Source organism: Oncorhynchus masou, chromosome 31 (genome assembly GCF_036934945.1).
Source record: "Oncorhynchus masou masou isolate Uvic2021 chromosome 31, UVic_Omas_1.1, whole genome shotgun sequence".
Lineage (NCBI taxonomy): Eukaryota > Metazoa > Chordata > Actinopteri > Salmoniformes > Salmonidae > Oncorhynchus > Oncorhynchus masou.
Genome location: NC_088242.1, coordinates 79,513,437 through 79,533,960, shown reverse-complemented (window position 1 = coordinate 79,533,960; position 20,524 = coordinate 79,513,437). Strand labels below are relative to the sequence as shown.

The following is a 20,524-nucleotide window of genomic DNA, read 5'->3' as shown; positions in this document are numbered from 1 at the left end:
ATAAAACTGATCTTGTCTTTTATGAATGCAATATATAAGACCGAGTTAGAGTGTTGCCATCAAACATCCACATAGAGAGAATCTCATATGGGAAACTATTTATTGCACAGTACAGGGCCATAACTAGCAAATGTATGATTCAAATAAAACATTTCTCATGCAAGAATCTATCAAATAGGCATTATGTGAGATATAAATATAATACTGACGGGTAAAATATTTGTTATTGCAGGTTATAGAGGTTATGCAAAAGCATCTAAAGAATAAGTAATTTGGAAATACTGTAAATAAAACACTACTTCCACAACAGGATAAAACATACAGTCTTTAAGTATATATACAGTACCAGTCAAAAGTTTGGACACACCTACTCATTCCAGGGTTTTTCTTTATTATTACTATTTTCTACATTGTAGAATAATAGTGAAGACATCAAAACTATTAAATAACACATGGAATCATGCAGTAACCAAAAAAGTGTTAAACAAATCAAAATATATTTTATATTTTAGTTTCTTCAAAGTAGCCACCCTTTGCCTTGATGACAGCTGTGCACACTCTTGGCATTGTATCAACCAGCTTCATGAGGTTTGAAATTCTTCAAATTAGCCACCCTTTGCCTTGATGACAGCTTTGCACACTCTTGGCATTCTCTCGACTAACTTCATGAGGAACGCTTTTCAAACAGTCATGAAGGAGTTCCCACATATGCTGAGCACCTGTTGGCTGCTTTTCCTTCACTCTGCGGTCTAACTCATCCCAATCCAATTCAATTGGGTTGAGGTCAGGTGATTGTGGAGGCCAGGTCATCTGAAGCAACACTCAATCACTCTCATTGGTCAAATAGCCCTTACACAGCCTGGATGTGTGTTTTGGGTCATTGTCCTGTTGAAAAACAAATGATAGTCCCACTAAGTGCAAACCAGCTGGGATGGCATATCGCTGCAGAATGCTGTGGTAACTATGCTAGTTAAGTGTGCCTTGAATTCTAAATAAATAAGCAAAGTACCCCCACACCATCACAACTCCTCCATGCTTTATGGTGGGAACCACACATGTGGAGATCATCCGTTCACCTACTCTGCGTCTCACCAAGACACGGCAGTTAGAACTAAAAATCTCAAATTTGAACTCATCAGAGCAAATGACATATTTCCGCTGGTCAAATGTCCATTGCTCATGTTTCTTGGCCCAAGCAAGTCTCTTCTTATTGGTGTCCTTTTGTAGTGGTTTATTTGCAGCAATTCGACCATTAAGGACTGATTCACTTGCCTAGTTAAATAAAGGTTAAATAAATCAAATAAAAAATACAATTTACGCAGTCTCCTCTGAATAGTTGATGTTGAGATGTGTCTGTTACTTGATCGCTGAAGCATTTATTTGGGCTGCAATCTGAGGTGCAGTTAACTCTAATGGACATGTCCTCAGCAGCAGGGGTAACTATGGGTCTTCCTTTCCTATGGCGGTCCTCATGAGAGCCAGTTTCATTATAGCGCTTGATGTTTGTTGTGACTGCACTTGAAGAAACTTTAAATGTTCTTGACGTTTTCTGGATTGACTGACCTTCATGTCTTAACCTCTTGAAAATCTGGGGGTGCTATTTCATTTTTGGATGAAAAACGTTCCTGTTTTAAACAAGATATTTTGTCACAAAAAGATGCTCAACTATGCATATAATTGATAGCTTTGGAAAGAAAACACTCTGAATTTTCCAGAACTGCAAAGATATTGTCTGTGGGTGCCCTAGAACGGGAGCTACAGGCAAAACCAAGATGACACGGCAACCAGGAAATCAGCAGGATTTTTGAGGCTCTGTTTTCCGTTGTCTCCTTATATGGCTGTGAATGCGAGAGGAATGAGCCTGCCCTATCTATCGTTTCCCCAAGGTGTCTGCAGCATTGTGACGTATTTGTAGGCATATCATTGGAAGATTGACCATAAGAGACTACATTTTCCAGGTGTCCGCCCGGTGTCCTCCTTCGAAATTGGTGCGTCATTTTCAGCTGCTGGTATTTTTCCATGCGATTCTGAGGGGAAAGCAGGCTTCCACGAACTGCATATCAATGAAGAGATATGTGAAAAAACACCTTGAGGATTGATTCTAAACAACGTTTGCCATGTTTCGGTCGATATTATGGAGTTAATTCGGAAAAAGTTTGACGTTTTGGTGACTGAATTTTCGGTTCGTTTCGGTAGCCAAATGTGATGTACAAAACGGAGCGATTTCTCCTACACAAAGATTCTTTCAGGAAAAACTGAACATTTGCTATGTAACTGAGAGTCTCCTCATTGAAAACATTCGAAGCTCTTCAAAGGTAAATTATTTTATTTATTTGGTTATCTGGTTTTTGTGAAAATGTTGCGTGCTAAATGCTATTCAAAATGCTAAGCTAGCTTGCAATACTCTTACACAAATGCTTGATTTGCTATGGTTCAAAAGCATATTTTGAAAATCTGAGATGACAGTGTTGTTAAGAAAAGGCTAAGCTTGAGAGCTAGCACATTCATTTCATTTCATTTGCGATTTTCATAAATAGTTAATGTTACGTTATGCTAATGAGCTTGAGGCTATAACTGGATACAGGTTTTTTTCATAGCCAAACGTGAACAAAACGGAGCGATTTGTCCTACACAAATAATATTTTTTTGAAAAACTTAACATTTGCTATCTAACTGAGAGTCTCCTCATTGAAAACATCTGAAGTTCTTCAAAGGTAGATGATTTTATTTGAATGATTTTCTTGTTTTTGTGAAAATGTTGCTGGCTGAATTCTAGGCTTATAGCTATGCTAGCTATCAATACTCTTACACAAATGCTTGTTTAGCTATGGTTGAAAAGCATATTTTGAAAATCTGAGATGACAGTGTTGTTAACAAAAGTCTAAGATTGAGAGCAAATATATTTATTTCATTTCATTTGCGATTTTCATGAATAGTTAACGTTGCGTTATGCTAATGAGCTTGAGGCTATAAATAGAATCCCGGATCCGGGATTGCGCGACGCAAGAAGTTAAAGTAATGTGGACTGTCATTTCTCTTTGCTTATTTCAGCTGTTCTTGACATAATATGGACTTGGTCTTCTGTATACCACCCCTGCTGTACCTTGTCACAACACAACTGATTGGCTCAAACATATTAAGAAGGAAAGAAGTTGCACAAATTACCTTTCAACAATACACACCTGTTAATTGAAATGCATTCCAGGTGACTACCTCATGAAACTGGTTGAGAGAATGCCAAGAGTGTGCAAAGCTGTCATCAAAGCAAAGGGTGGCTACTTTTAACAATCTCAAATATAAAATATATTTCGATTTGTTTAACAGTTTTTTACTTACTACATGATTCCATATGTGTTATTTCATAGCTTTGATGTCTTCACTATTATTCTACAATGTAGAAAATAGTAAAAATAAAGAAAAATCCTTGAACGAGTAGGTGTGTCCAAATGTTTGACTGGTACTGTATATTTAAGAAGTGTATCTGAAGGTTTGATGGTGAAAAAAGGCTGGGGAAATGATTGCAGTGTTTTTGGCTTGCTTTTGGATGAGTTTTTTCCTTATTAAAGTGTGACCAACTGGGGATGGTTTTGGTTGCCAATAAGGTCCATTAGAAATCTGTCTGCACTCCAAAAATCATGACTGAAATGAGCAAAGCTAATAGGGAATTACATTTTGGACTTTGGAGTTCTACTTTTCTTTTTTAACTTTGATCCAGCACTCAATATTCTGTAATTATTTACGTAGTTAAATAAAGGTTAAAAAAATAAATTAATAATAATAATTAAGCTTTCATCCAACCCACAAGGATCCATGATAAAATGAGTATGCAGAAATTTGATGTAAAATATTTTCCCTATCGATCTCATGGCCAGCAATGAAGATGAACACCAACCCTGCTTGTGCCTTAGAAATAATACATACAATATACTCTATAATACCATATTCAACATTATCTACTCTATAAGCCTACTGTTTTTTATTCATAAGATAAAGAAAGTCATCCCAAAATGTTTAGGACCTTATATCCTTCCCCTGACTCTAAATTGCTACTGCTACTCCTTATTACACCCGGTCTCAGGGATGGCTAACTCTGGAAATTCCTTTAGTCTCTAATGAGTTAGGTAAATCAGCTTTTAGATTTCTTGCACCTTATTTGTGGAATCTTCAAAATGTTCTTAAATTTGATGTTCTGGTGCCTTTTATGTAATTTCTGTAATTCAAGGCTCGTCTTCGAAAGACCTTGGTCTCAGTTTGACTTCCTGATAAAATAAAGGTTAAATATGTACATAAATAAAACATTACCTGCAGTCTCCATATCAGTGTGCATGTGTGTGTGCGCCTGTTAATATGTGTGTGTGTGTGCATGTGTGTGTGTGCCTGTTAATAGGTGCGTGTGCCTGTTAATATGTGTGTGTGTGTGTGTGTGTGTGTGTGTGTGTGTGTGTGTGTGTGTGTGTGTGTGTGTGTGTGTGTGTGTGTGTGTGTGTGTGTGTGTGTGTGTGTGTGTGTGTGTGTGTGTGTGTGTGTGTGTGTCTCAGCTTAGGAAAGCAGCTCATTTGCTAGGCCCGGCTTGGTAAGGGGAGAACAGTGAGATTGGCAGGTCTCCTCTGGTCTCCTCTGCACCCAAGCAAGCACCAGGGCTCCTGATGAGGCTGCCTGCCTGTTTCCTCAGAGCTGCCTTATCCGCACAGGTAATTTGCCCCTCTGTGATTACACTTACAGGACTGGGGAACAGGGATGCACACACACACACACACACACACATGCACACATGTACAAGTATGCACGCACATGCACGGGTTATGCACGCACACACACACTTTCCCTTTTCACCCTAGTCATCCTGTGTTGAGCACCAAAAAAGGCTGACAGCAATTACCAACAGAACACAAACAGCAGCACACAGTGGTATGGCTCCTGGTGGTTAAGATACACAAGGAGCTGCTGTTGCAGTTGTGTTTTCAGTATCACTCTTACTGTTGCTGTGTTTAGTCCAAGCTGTTAGAGAGGAAACCATGCACACAGAAGCAGTCAGTGAAACAACAAGGTTCAGCAGCGTTAGACTGGAGGCTTCATGCTGTAACGCAATGGGTCCATTCTTGCGAATATTAGAAAAGGTTTGTTTAACCTGGACCTCCGTCTCAAAATGCACAGCAGCAAATTACAATTGTAGACATAGTTGCATGTGACAGAACGCTACATTGTAACTGTCCACAAACGTCAATTCAACGTATAATCCATGTTGGTTCAATGTAATTTCATTGAAATTATGTGGAAACATTGTTGATTCAACCAGTTTGTGCTCCATCAGATAACCTAGCACACGTTAGCCCTATGCTGACAGTGATTTCACAGATTTCCGCATCAGCCTATCAAAGATCTTTATATCCACCAACCAATGGCATTTCTTAAAATAGGACAACTTGACCCCAAGAGGAATATTTTAAACCATATTCATAGTTTACTTTTGTTCCTCTTGGTCTGCCTCAAGTGTAGAGTGCCAAAATGGCATGATCATGCGTATTTGTGTAAATGTCTATAAATCTTTTTAATCATGCATCCTCGGCTAGGCTACTAGCTAATAACGTTAGACACAATTCAAGAGGCAATTTTTAGCATAAGAATAAATCCCACGTCTTTTGCTCATCTGTTTCACACACATCCATCCAATTTTTGCAAGATGACATTGCAGTATTTTTATTTATTATTTCATAACTTTTACCAGGCAAGTCAGTTAAGAACAAATTCTTATTTTCAATGACGGCCTGGGAACAGTGGGTTAACTGCCTGTTCAGGGGCAGAACGACAGATTTGTACCTTGTCAGCTCGGGGGTTTGAACTCACAACCTTCTGGTTACTAGTCCAACGCTCTAACCACTAGGCTACCCATTTTGTATGACGTGTATTTGTCTTTGTTTTTTCCCATGTAAATAGCCGGCCTTTTTCGTATATATCTTAATCTCACTTACTATCTACAAACTAAAAATACTTTCCTGCAACCCGCCTCACCCAATGTGGTACAGATCTGCTATTGTTAGCTAATGCCTCTGTCCCGAAGCAAGCACCAGCTAGCATTGAGCTAGCCTCGAGCTAGGCCCATATACCAGCTAATTCTAGGGTTACAATACCTCCTTTGCCAATTGGCCTGGACCTTTTATTGTCGACACGGAGCCCCGCTGCTCGATCACGACTGGACTGCCGACGTGATCGATGTCGCCGAAGAACCATCTACTATCCCTGGCCCGCTAGCTTTTCTGAACGCTGTGTCCCCTGCTCACCTAACATAGTAGTGACTACTGAACGGCACCCTGACTCACGTATTGCTGCTCTTTTGACCCTATGATCACTCGGCTACACAGCTGATGCCCCCTGGACTGTTTCAATAACACTGTACCTCATCATTACCTGTCGGCCCCAGCCTCAAACTCAGGTTCTATATGTACCTAACTGACCTGCTCTGCCCATTCATTGCCATTTACCGTTGTTGTCTTTGCGCTCCTGATTAACACCTGTGATCGCATTATGCCTCTCTCTAATGTCAATATGCCTTGTCTACTGCAGCCTCGGCTAGTTCTTATTATTTTATTTCACTGTTGAACCCTCATTTCCGCTCAAAATGCCTTAGATAGCTATTTTAGCCCAACCCACACACATGCGGAGACCTCACCTGGCTTAACTGGTGCCTCGAGAGACAAAACCTCTCACATCGTCACTCAACGCCTTGGTTTACCTCCACAGTATGCACAGATGCTACCATACCCTTGTCTGTACATTATGCCTTGAATCCATTCTACAACGCTCAGAAATCTGCTTCTTTTATTCTCTGTCCCCAACGCATTAGACGACCAGTTCTTATAGCCTTTAGCCGTACCCTTATCCTACTCCTCCTCTGCTCCTCTAGTGATGTAGAGGTTAACCCAGGCCCTGTAGCACCAAGTTCCACTCCTATTCCCCAGGTGCTATCATTTGACTTCTGTAACCATAAAAGCCTTGGTTTCATGCATGTTAACATCAGAAGCCTCCTCCCTAAATTTATTTTATTCACTGCTTTAGCACACTCCGCCAACCCTGATGTCCTAGCTGTCTCTGAAACTTGTCTTAGGAAGGCCACCAAAAATTCGGAAATTTCCATCCCCAACTACAACATTTTCCGCCAAGATAGAACTGCCAAAAGGGGTGGAATTGCCATCTACTGCAGAGATAGCCTGCAGAGTTCTGTCATGCTATCCAGGTCTGTGCACAAACAGCTCCAGCTTCTACTTTTAAAAATCCAAAATTCCAGAAATAATTCTATCACTGTTTCTGCTTGTTATAGACCACCCTCAGCCCCCAACGGTGCCCTGGACACCATATGTTAATTAATTGTCCCCCATTTATCTTCAGAGTTTGTACTGTTAGGTGACCTAAACTGGGATATGCTTAACGGCCGTCCTACAATCTAAGCTAGATTCCCTCAATCTCACACAAATTATCATGGAACCTACCAGGTACAAACCTAAATCCGTAAACACGGGAACCCTCATAGATATCATGCTGACCAACCTGCCCTCTATATACACCTCTGCAGTCTATATACATCTCAGTGATCACTGCCTGCGTCATTGCCTGCGTCCGTAATGGGTCCACGGTCAAACGACCACCCCTCATCACTGTCAAATGCTCCCTAAAACACTTCAGCGAGCAGATCTTTCTGATCAATCTGGCCCGGGTATCCTGGAAGGATATTGACATCATCCCGTCAGTAGAGAATGCCTGGTTGTACCTTAAACCTTTTGAGTGTAGAGGCAGTATTTAGATTTTTGGATGAAAAACGTACCCATATTTAACTGCCTATTTCTCAGGCCCAGAATCTAGAATATGCATATCATTGTCAGATTAGGATAGAAAACACTCTAAAGTTTCCAAAACTGTCACAATATTGTCTGTGAGTATAACAGAACTGATACTGCAGGCAAAAACCTGAGGAAAATTCAACCAGGAAGTGGCCTCTATTTTGAAAGCTCCATGTTCCATTGAATGCCTTCCCTCCATTTAAAGGGATATCAATCAGATTCCTTGTCCCATGTCTTCCCCATGTTGTGAATAGTCTTTAGACATAATTTCAGGCTTTTAATTTTGAAAAATGAGCGAGAAAGATCACATCGCGTCAGTGTATAGCTGGGTGTCCCCAGAGTTTTGCTTGTGCAAAAGTTTGGAGCAGCCATTGTGTCTCTCTCTCCCATTGACAAAGCTATAGTCCCGGTTGATATATTATCGATTATATATTGTAAAAACAACCTGAGGATTGATTATAAAAAAAACATTTTACATGTTTCTGTGAACATTACGGACACTATTTGGAATTTTCGTCTGCGATGTCGTGACAGCTCGAGCCTGTGGATTTCTGAACATAACGCGCCAAACAAATGGAGGTCTTTTGGATATAAAAATAATCTTTATGGAACAAAAGAAACATTTATTGTGTAACTGGGAGTCTCGTGAGTGCAAATATCCAAATATCATCAAAGGTAAGCAATTTAATTTATTGCTTTTCTGACTTTCGTGACCAATCTACTTGAGAATTTCGAGAATTTCAATAAGCATTTTTCTACGGCTGGCTGTGCTTTCCACCTGGCTACTCCTCCCCCTGGTCAACAGCTCTGCACCCCCCACAGCAACTTGCCCAAGATCCCCCATTTCTCTATCACCCAAATCCAGATAGGTGATGTTCTGAAAGAGCAGAAAAATCTGGACCCTTACAAATCAGCTGAGCTAGAAATCTGGACCTTCTCTTTCTAAAAGTATCCACAGCAATTGTTGCAACCCCTATTACTAGACTGTTCAACTACTCTTTTGTATCGTCTGAGATCCCTAAATCCCTAAATATCCCTAAATATTGGAAAGCTGCCACGGTCATCCCCCTCTTCAAAGGGGGAGACACTCTAGACCCAAACTGATACTGACCTATATCCATCCTGCCCTGCCTTTCTAAAGTCTTCAAAAGCCAAGTTAACAAACAGATCACCGACCATTTCGAATCCCACTGTACCCTCTCCGCTATACAACCTGGTTTACGAGCCGGTCATGTGTGCACCTCAGCCACGCTCAAGGTCCTAAACGATATCATAACTGCCATCGAAAAAAAGACAATACTGTGCAGCCATCTTCATCGACCTGGCCAAAGCTTTCGACTCTGTCAGTCACCGCATTCTTATCGGCAGACTCAACAGCCATGGTTTCTCAAAAGACTTCTTCGCCTTGTTCACCAACTACTTCTCAGGTAGAGTTCAGTGTGTCAAATCGGAGGGCCTGTTGTCCGGACCTCTGGCAGTCTCTATGTGGGTGCCACAGGGTTGAATTCTCCGGCCGACTCTTTTCTCTGTATACATCAGCTTTGTCTCAGGATGGTAAGTTGGTGGTTGAAGATATCCCTCTAGTGGTGTGGGGGCTGTGCTTTGTCAAAGTGGGTGGGGTTATATCCTTCCTGTTTGGCCCTGTCCGGGGGTGTCCTCGGACACAGTGTCTCCTGACCCCTCCTGTCTCAGCCTCCAGTATTTATGCTGCAGTAGTTTATGTGTCGGGAGGCTGGGGTCAGTTTGTTATATCTGGAGTACTTCTCCTGTCCAATTCGGTGTCCTGTGTGAATATACGTGTGCGTTCTCTAATTCTCTCCTTCTCTCTCTCGGAGGACCTGAGCCCTAGGACCATGCCCCAGGACTACCTGACATGATGTCTCCTTGCTGTCCCCAGTCCACCTGGCCGTGCTGCTGCTCCAGTTTCAACTGTTCTGCCTTATTACTATTCGACCATACTGGTCATTTATGAACATTTGAACATCTTGGCCATGTTCTGTTATAATCTCCACCCGGCACAGCCAGAAGAGGACTGGCCACCCCACATATGCTCTCTCTAATTCTCTTTCTTTCTCTCTCTCAGAGGACCTGAGCCCTAGGACCATGTCCCAGGACTACCTGACATGATGACTCCTTGCTGTCCCCAGTCCACCTGACCGTGCTGCTGCTCCAGTTTCAACTGTTCTGCCTTATTATTATTCGACCATGCTGGTCATTTATGAACATTTGAACATCTTGGCCATGTTCTGTTATAATCTCTACCCGGCACAGCCAGAAGAGGACTGGCCACCCCACATAGCCTGGTTCCTCTCTAGGTTTCTTCCTAGGTTTTGGCCTTTCTAGGGAGTTTTTCCTAACCACCGTGCTTCTATACCTGCATTGCTTGCCGTTTGGGGTTTTAGGCTGGGTTTCTGTACAGCACTTTGAGATATCAGCTGATGTACGAAGGGCTATATAAATATATAAATAAATTTGATTTGATTTGATTTGACATCAATGATGTCGCTCTTGCTGCTGGTGATTCTTTGATCCACCTCTACGCAAAACGACACCATTCTGTATACTTCTGGCCCTTCTTTGGACACTGTGTTAAACTGTTGTGACTCTAGGGGCAGTATTTTCATTTTATTTTGTTTTGTCAGGACAAGATGCTAGATGCTAGAATATGCATATAAGACAGCTTTGGATGGAAAACACTCTACCTTTTCCAAAACTGTAAAGATATTGTCTGTGAGTATAACAGAAATGATGTTGCAGGCGAAAGCCTGAGAAAAATACAATCCGGAAGTGCCCCATATTTTGAAAGCGCTGCGTGCAAATGAGTCCCCATTGAGCTGTGAATGTGCTATGAACCAGCTTTCTACGTATTCCCCAAGGTGTCTACAGCATTGTGATGAAGTTTTACGCATTTATGTTGAAGAATACCTGTAGGGGGCTACATTGCGCAAGTGGTCACATGATGCTCCTGGAGAAAATCTTGCGTAAAGTTCAGAGGTAGCCATTATTCCAATCGCTTCTACTGAGAAACCAATTGTCCCGGTGGATATATCATCGAATAGATATTTGAAAAACACCTTGATGATTGATTCTAAACAACGTTTGCCATGTTTCTGTCGATATTATGGAGCTAATTTGGAATATTTTTCAGCGTTGTCGTGACCTCAATTTCCGGTCGATTTCTCAGCCAAACATGAAGAACAAACGGAGCTATTTCGCCTACAAAAATAATCTTTTGGGAAAAAATGAACTTTGGCTCTCTACCTGGGAGTCTCGTGAGTGAAAACATCCGAAGTTCATCAAAGGTAAATAATTTAATTTAATTGCTTTTCTGATTTTCGTGACAAGGTTGCCTGCTGCTAGCAAGGCATAATGCTATGCTAGGCTATCGATAAACTTACACAAATGCTTGTCTAGCTTTGGCTATAAAGCATATTTTGAAAATCTGAGATGACAGGGTGATTACCAAAAGGCTAAGCTGTGTTCCAATATATTTCACTTGTGATTTTCATGAATAGGAAGATTTTCTAGGAAGATTCATGTCCGTTGCGTTATGCTAATTAGTGTCAGATGATGACAACGGTCCCTTTCACGGGATGGGGTGTCACAAGAGGTTAACCAACCTCCAGACGAGCTTCAACGCCATACAACACTCATTCCATGGCCTCCAGCTGCTCTTAAATGCAAGTAAAATGAAATGCATGCTCTTCAACTGATCGCTGCCTGCACCCGCCCGTCTAGCATGACTACTCTGGACAGACGGTTCTGACTTAGAATATGTGGACAACTACAAATACCTAGGTGTCTGGTGAGACTGTAAACTCTCCTTCCAGACTCACATTAAGCATCTCCAATCCAAAATTAAATCTAGAATTGGCTTCCTATTTCGTAACAAAGCATCCTTCAACACTCTACTCAGCAAATTTGATGTAGTCTATCACAGTGCCATCCGTTTTGTCACCAAAGCTCCATATACCACCCATCACTGCGACCTGTCTGCTCTCATTGGCTGGCCCTCACTTCATATTCGTCGCCAAACCCCACTGGCTCCAGGTCATCTATAAGTCTTTGCTAGGTAAAGTCCCGCCTTATCTCATATCACTGGTCACCATGGCAGCACCCACCCATAGCATGCGCTCCAGCAGGTATATTTCACTGGTCATCCCCAAAGCCAACTCCTCCTTTGGCCGCCTTTTCTTACAGTTCTCTGCTGCCAATGACTGGAATGAATTGCAAAAATCACTGAAACTGGAGTCTTATATCTCCCTCGCTAACTTTAAGCATCAGCTGTCAGGGCAGCATACAGATCATTGCACCTGTACACAGCCCATCTGTAAATAGCACACCCAACTACCTCATCCCCGTACTGTTATTAATATTTTTCTCCTTTGCACCCCGGTATCTCTACTTGCACATTAATCTTCTGCACACCTATCACCAGTGTTTAATTGCTAAATTGTAATTATTTCACTACTATGGCCTATTTATTGCCTTACCTCCCTAATCTTACTACATTTGTAGAAACTGTATATATACCTTTCTATTGTGTTATTGACTGTATGTTTGTTTATCCCATGTGTAACTCTGTGTTGTTGTTTATGTCACACTGCTTTGCTTTATCTTGGCCAGGTCGCACTTTTTCTCAACTGGCCTACCTGGTTAAATAAAGGTGAAAAAAAGATGTTGGTCTTGTCAAATAACTGTCATGTACCTCCATTACAATCACTACCAGGTGGCATACACCACTAAACTGGTTAACTGTGAATCTTCGGGGCACAGTAACAGTGGGTTCAAGGCCCTATTCACTACTGGACCTCAAAGATCAACTTAAATCATGCAAATTTGTTGAAGTGGATGAAGGAGATCAGCTACAATGTAGCGTTCTTTCACACGCAAGCAAATCTACAATTGTAATTGGTTGAGGCACATTTTGTGCAAGTATGGCACCAATGTGTCTGAGGTCTGTAACAACAAGTATTTTACAATGGCAAAACAATTAGGCCATTTTTGCCTTCGAGGAGATTAAGCAACTGTATGCCTTCTGCAGCATTGATTACAACAAATGACTGCATCTTATGTGAATATCTCCCAGCACATGTACAGTGCCTTGCGAAAGTATTCGGCCCCCTTGAACTTTGCGACCTTTTGCCACATTTCAGGCTTCAAACATAAAGATATAAAACCGTGTTTTTTTGTGAAGAATCAACAACAAGTGGGACACAATCATGAAGTTGAACGACATTTATTGGATATATCAAACTTTTTTAACAAATCAAAAACTGAAAAATTGGGCGTTCAAAATTATTCACCCCCCTTAAGTTAATACTTTGTAGCGCCACCTTTTGCTGCGATTACAGCTGTAAGTCGCTTGGGGTATGTCTCTATCAGTTTTGCACATCGAGAGACTGAATTTTTTTCCCATTCCTCCTTGCAAAACAGCTCGAGCTCAGTGAGGTTGGATGGAGAGCATTTGTGAACAGCAGTTTTCAGTTCTTTCCACAGATTCTCGATTGGATTCATGTCTGGACTTTGACTTGGCCATTCTAACACCTGGATATGTTTATTTTTTTATGTTATGTTTTTATGATATGTTTATTTTTTTTTAACCATTCCATTGTAGATTTTGCTTTATGTTTTGGATCATTGTCTTGTTGGAAGACAAATCTCCGTCCCAGTCTCAGGTCTTTTGCAGACTCCATCAGGTTTTCTTCCAGAATGGTCCTGTATTTGGCTCCATCCATCTTCCCATCAATTTTAACCATCTTCCCTGTCCCTGCTGAAGAAAAGCAGGCCCAAACCATGATGCTGCCACCACCATGTTTGACAGTGGGTATGGTGTGTTCAGGGTGATGAGCTGTGTTGCTTTTACGCCAAACATAACGTTTTGCATTGTTGCCAAAAAGTTCAATTTTGGTTTCATCTGACCAGAGCACCTTCTTCCACATGTTTGGTGTGTCTCCCAGGTGGCTTGTGGCAAACTTTAAACGACACTTTTTATGGATATCTTTAAGAAATGGCTTTCTTCTTGCCACTCTTCCATAAAGGCCAGATTTGTGCAATATACGACTGATTGTTGTCCTATGGACAGAGTCTCCCACCTCAGCTGTAGATCTCTGCAGTTCATCCAGAGTGATCATGGGCCTCTTGGCTGCATCTCTGATCAGTCTTCTCCTTGTATGAGCTGAAAGTTTAGAGGGATGGCCAGGTCTTGGTAGATTTGCAGTGGTCTGATACTCCTTCCATTTCAATATTATCGCTTGCACAGTGCTCCTTGGGATGTTTAAAGCTTGGGAAATCTTTTTGTATCCAAATCCTGCTTTAAACTTCTTCACAACAGTGTCTCGGACCTGCCTGGTGTGTTCCTTGTTCTTCATGATGCTCTCTGCGCTTTTAACGGACCTCTGAGACTATCACAGTGCAGGTGCATTTATACGGAGACTTGATTACACACAGGTGGATTGTATTTATCATCATTAGTCATTTAGGTCAACATTGGATCATTCAGAGATCCTCACTGAACTTCTGGAGAGAGTTTGCTACACTGAAAGTAAAGGGGCTGAATAATTTAGCACGGCCAATTTTTCAGTTTTTGATTTGTTAAAAAAGTTTGAAATATCCAATAAATGTCGTTCCACTTCATGATTGTGTCCCACTTGTTGTTGATTCTTCACAAAAAAATACAGTTTTATATCTTTATGTTTGAAGCCTGAAATGTGGCAAAAGGTCGCAAAGTTCAAGGGGGCCGAATACTTTCGCAAGGCACTGTATGTGCCAAATGTATCATGGGACCCATGCGCTATCCTGAAACCCCTTACTTCCATTTAAATAATAAAAACAATCACTTGTTATCTTATAACCAGTGAATAGGGGTCTGACTGCTTCAGTTGTAACACATCCACAAAAGCAGCAACCTCCATTTCAAACTGACAGGCATGACTCTGATGCACTCTGATCTGGAACGAAAAGCCATCACTCTGCCTGTCTAGTTTTAATCAACAGATGTGGTCCCAGGAGAGAGCATGGCACTATGAGGACCAACAGACCAACACTCACCATTAAAGACAGACACAGGGTATGTCCAAAATGGCAACTTATACCCTATATAGTGCACACTACTTCTGACCAGGGCCCATAGGGTGCAATTTCAGACACAGGACCAGAAGCACATCTGCATGCCTCAGCCCTTCTGTGTTTAGTGTGTTTGTCATTGTGCTGACATTCCACAGGGGATGGGAGAGTAAATCATTTAAGAAAAAGGGAGATAAACTCTGTTTCTCTTATCCATTGAATTAAGTTTTGTTAGTCTTTTGTTAAGCTCTACGCCACATAAAAAAAATGAATCAATGTCTTTGTTCCCAATTGGTCGCACGGAAATGGCACTCATTTATAACCGGTTTCATCTTCTTTTCATGAGATTATTCTCTTTGTTCAAGGTGTGCTGTCGAGTGCTTATCACTGAGCCTTTGTTGAACAGTTTTAGTAATTACAGATTAAATACTTTAAGCAGACCCTGAAAGAGTCTGAAATATTCGTGCTTTATCCTTCTAAAAGTCCATACTCTTCAGACGACACATACAGCTAAAATGGCTATGAATGACAATGATAATGGTATCAAAAGGAATATCCATATCAATAAGCGCACATGAAAATGAACATCTCTAGAGTCTATAATTAATCTGTGTTTTAAAAACAGCCACTTGTTTGTATCTTCTTCACTTAACACTTTCCATACCCTCTTATCTTACACCTGTTTTAGTAGAACTCTTTTCATCAACTGCTGCTCTGCTCTCCATGCTATTCTTACTCTGGTATTACATTTCCAAGTATGTATTTTTTAACTATTAGACAAGCAACCCTGAAAAGATGATGGGCCTCCTCAGAAGAGCTGCCCTGCTTCCATAACATAAAATACCACATTTAAACCACAACCATACAGCTGCTGTCCTTTTGTTTCCCACGCTGAGCTGGGTTGAGCCATGATAAAGCCTGCTCTCTGCTCTGCGTCAGGGCCTGGCTGAGGCTCTCTTATTTAGGGGAAGCACTCTGATTCCTGGGCTGGAGAGGATGGAGGGGATGCTCATGTGTTATAACTCTATGACGGCCATCTCAACCCTAGATTACATTTTATGTCTTCTACTGGGAGGGAGGAAAGTAGCCCAAACAACTATAAGATTCAGGTTATAAACACACTGATTGCTGGTATGTTTTTGGACAAACAAGACACTCTGGGCTAGAGGATCACCCGGCCTGGACCTCTCCAAGTTGCACACTTTTATGTCACATCCATTAAATCAACATCCATGATGCAGGGACTATAGGGTTGTTTGTCTCTTCCAATGTTTTTTTTTAGGTTAATTGTTGTTTGGCTTCTAATGGAGGTAGATGGGAATCCATTTGGAAACAATGAAGGTAGGTTGCACACATATATATCAGGTTTTTATGAAAGTTTTTATAGGTGCACAAGTCCATAAAACAAGATGATAATTGTATACAAACTTACAGCTCGAAGAGTTGCAGATTCTGGAAGAGTTGCCATGATAATGTGGTCAGAGGGTTCTTCGATAAGTTTCTGTAGAAGAGAGGGAGAGAGAAAACACATGATAAATGTGTTAGTGCTGGACTGTGTGGTCGAGGCTGATGAAGAAAACAGTATCTGAGAAAAGACAAAGCACAAATAAAACAAACTGAAAAATCATCAGGGAATAAGTGGTGCTGGAGGGAACGGAGTAGCCCTGACAATCCAATAAAGACAGACTTGGTCATTTTCAAGACAACAAATTAAATAGAGACAGCGAGGACCTGAGGCCTTCAAATCCAATACAAAGAAGGTGGCTGAAAAGCAGATAAGGCATGTAATCACCAGAGCACCGCTCCAAGATGGTAAACCCTGAAATGGAAGTATTCTGTGGAGGGAGAGGGAGTGTCCCACAAAGGGATCTGTTTTTATTCTGCAGTGGGAGAGTGAGTGTCCCACAAAGGGATCTGTTTGTATTCTGCAGAGGGAGAGGGAGTGTCCCACAATGGGATCTGTTTGTATTCTGCAGAGGGAGAGTGAGTGGCCGTCCAGATGATCTGTTTGTATTCTGCAGAGGGAGATTGAGTGGCCCACCAAATTATCTGTTTGTATTCTGCAGAAGGAGAGGCCCACCAAATGATCTGTTTGTATTCTGCAGAGGGAGAGTGAGTGGCCCACCAAATGATCTGTTTGTATTCTGCAGAGGGAGCTTCAGCTGATAACCATGTATTTTTGTATTTTTTTGTCATTTAACAGATGCTCTTATCCACAGCGACTTACAATTCGAAAAGGTGTGAACTTACAGAAGTGAAAAATGATATGCTACAGCCTGACATACGAGGCTATGCTCAAGCACAATGCAATGATGTGAAAACATTGCACCATCAAACTAACACAGTGGGAAGCCCACTAGGGATCATTCACCCAAGCCCACTCCTACCCTTCTCTGTGAAGAGACAGTGAGCACCAGGGGCTGAATCACTAACAGTGGAGCATAACGAACCGCCCCTCATTATCAATATTCATTGAATACTTCAGATACTTAATACCCTAACACTGCCCTGGTTAGATCCTAGCAGACCTGGCTGACAGATAATCAATGCATTCCACAGCATTCTTACCACTTGTCTGGCCCTGGGGACCGGGGGACTGCTGCCTAGCTGCCTGTCTGTCACTGACCTGTCCCCTCTGCTGCTCTGCTCTGCAGCACCATGGACAGTGAGGGACTACAACACATACACCTCTCAGTAGTCTCTCTTTATAGGACCATTGACAGTGCAAGACCTCTGAGACAACGCTGACCTTCCCTCAGTATACAGAACTATGGGCACAGGAGTATCTATCAGTGCTGTCCATAGTCCATATTGCTGTATAATATACAGTGCATACTCCTTACCTGCTCCTCTCTATTACAGGACCATGGACAGCTGCCATTTTCATACACAGCCCTAATATGCTCTTACTTCAGCACCATGGACAGTGAGATATACAGCAGCATAGGCAGTTCAGGCTAGTTTCACAAATAGAGATGAAATCATCCCACTTCACACTAAATCCAACCCTATCTGGGACCTGGCGGTAGGTAGAATAAGCTCAGTATCCGTCATTACGGGTAAGAAGCCGGCCTCAATTGGTTAGGCACAGGAGGCTCTTCAGCAGCCACTGTGACTAATTCAGCTAGAGGATACGGAGAGTCAAATTACCCAGCTGAGGGCTGGCTGCCTGTGCCCCACACTACAGCCCAATCCCCATCACACACACACACCTTCTCCCTGCAGTGGGTACTCATTCACTCCATTTCAAGGATTTAATATCACTGGGTTGCGGTAGACCGAGTCTGTACCATTTTCTATTTACCTCAATCATTGAGGGATACTGAATGAGAGCACCCTTTTAGGAGAAGGGGGTAAATTTCAGGTTAAGATATGGGAAATCTTCCCATTAATACCATTCAATACCATTATTAGATATGTTATGGAATACTTGATCCATGGGTAGCCTATGTTTTTTATGTGCTTTATGGTTTGGTCTAACAGGAAAAAGGTCTGTCCAGGTTAATTGCATCAAAATACTACAATCAGAATAGCACACAATCTTTCCTTACATTTCAGAGAGACATGCCCATGCTGCTTAATGTGCCTCCTTGGCTAGTCCTTCAGCTGGTGGTTGGGTGAATAGGGATCACGATACGCTAACACTACTAAACACTGCTATGCTGCTGCACATGCCTGTTTCCATGGCAAAGCAAAAGCTTTGTGACACGGATTTGTGGCACGGTCTGATTTGATTTCTATATTTATTTGTTATTGCCTTCTCTCCCCAAATCCACGGCGCTGTGTGGTGCACTGTCTTCTTTAGTAGAGGGAGGACCTGGGACCACCAGGGCATCTGACCCGGTATTACAGGAGCTGCATCGAGCCAAGTCTCCAGAGACAACTGTAACTAATCCCCAAGCTGCAGGAGTCAGGAGGACTGCAGCACCAAGACACCAGGAGGACTCAGGATGTTGTTAGCTTCCTCCATAACACATTCCTGTGCACCCCTGGCCCCTGGCATTCTAATCACCTCATTAAATTGAAAATGAGATTATTAAAGCTGCATCCACAGGGACTAGTAGGGGCCGAGTGTTTTTTTCCTACATGTTATTATTCTTGGCACACAAAGGAGGAGTTCATCTGGACACTGTGTATTAGGATAGGGTTTCCCAAACTCGATCCTGGGACCTGCCCTGGGTGCCTGTTTCGTTTTTCCCCCCCTAGCACTACACAGCTGATTTAAATAATCAAAGCTCGATGATGAGTTTGTTGTTTGAATAAGCTGTGCAGGGCTAGGGCAAAAACCAAAACATGGACCCAGGGCAGGCCCCAGGACCGAGTTTGGGAAACCCTGTATTAAGAGACCAGTGGTAAGAAAAGAACATGCAGCCAGAGCCAGCCCAGCCAGCAAAAATATTATGTCTGTCTGTCCCTCTGTCTGTCTGTCAAACCTCACCGCCCCCCTGAGGATGGTGAAACACTAATGAGAAATGGGAATTCTACAGACTGCACTGAGAAGGACAATTATAAACACTGGAATTAGATGAAAATCAAGAGTTCCATTCAATGTATCCGTTGTCAGATATTTTTACAAATGTGCTTTTATTGTTTAAAGAAATGACATGCAGCTTATAAAGGCTTCATAAAGCCATTATAAATACTACATAAATGTGTTACAAATCATCGATAAACAAATCAAATCCAATTTTATTTGTCACATACACATGGTTAGCAGATGTTAATGTGAGTGTAGCGAAATGCTTGTGCTTCTAGTTCCGACCATGCAGTAATATCTAACAAGTAATCTAACAATTTCACAACAACTACCTTATACACACAAGTGTAAAGGAATTAAAAATAATATGTACGTAAAAATATATGGATGAGCGATGGCCGAACGGCATAGGCAAGATGCAGTAGATGGTATAGAGTACTGTTTATACATATGAGATGAGGAATGTAGGGTATGTAAACATTAAATAAAGTGGCATTGTTTAAAGTGGCAAGTGATACATTTATTACATCCAAATTGTAATTATTAAAGTGGCTAGAGATATTAGTGATGGCTGTTTAACAGTCTGATGGCCTTGAGATAGAAGCTGTTTTTCAGAATCTCGGTTCCCGCTTTGATGCACCTGTACTGACCTCGCCTTCTGGATGATAGTGGGGCGAACAGGCAGTGGCTCGGGTGGTTGTTGTCCTTGACAATCTTTTTGGCCTTCCTGTGACATCGGGTGGTGTAGGTGTCCTGGAGGGCAGGTAGTTTGCCCCCGGTGATGCGTTGTGCAGATCTCACTACCCTCTGGAGAGCCTTACGGTTGTGGGTGGAGCAGTTGCCGTACCTGCCGGTGATACAGCCCAACAGGATGCTCTCGATTGTGCATCTGTAGAAGTGTGTGTTTTTGGTGACAAGCCACATTTCTTCAGCCTCCTAAGGTTGAAGAGGCGCTGCTGCGCCTCTTAGCTTCCTTGGGAACAGGAACAATGGTGGCCCTCTTGAAGCATGTGGGAACAGCAGACTGGGATAGGATTGATTGAATATGTCTGTAAACACACCAGCCAGCTGGTCTGTGCATGCTCTGAGGACACAGCTAGGGATGCCGGCCTTGTGAGGGTTAACATGTTAAAATGTTTTACTCACATTG

At 42.0% G+C, this 20,524-nt stretch overlaps 1 protein-coding gene across 2 annotated transcripts in view; it reads right to left on the bottom strand.

The window, feature by feature from the left end:
- LOC135524526 (NT-3 growth factor receptor-like) overlaps positions 1-20,524 on the bottom strand; it is a 317,036-nt gene that overhangs the window by 144,736 nt on the left and 151,776 nt on the right. For both annotated transcript variants that reach the window (XM_064952127.1, XM_064952128.1), the window contains exon 4: positions 16,330-16,398. In XM_064952127.1, the coding sequence (XP_064808199.1) occupies positions 16,330-16,398 (69 nt within the window). The remainder of the gene's footprint in view (positions 1-16,329; positions 16,399-20,524) is intronic.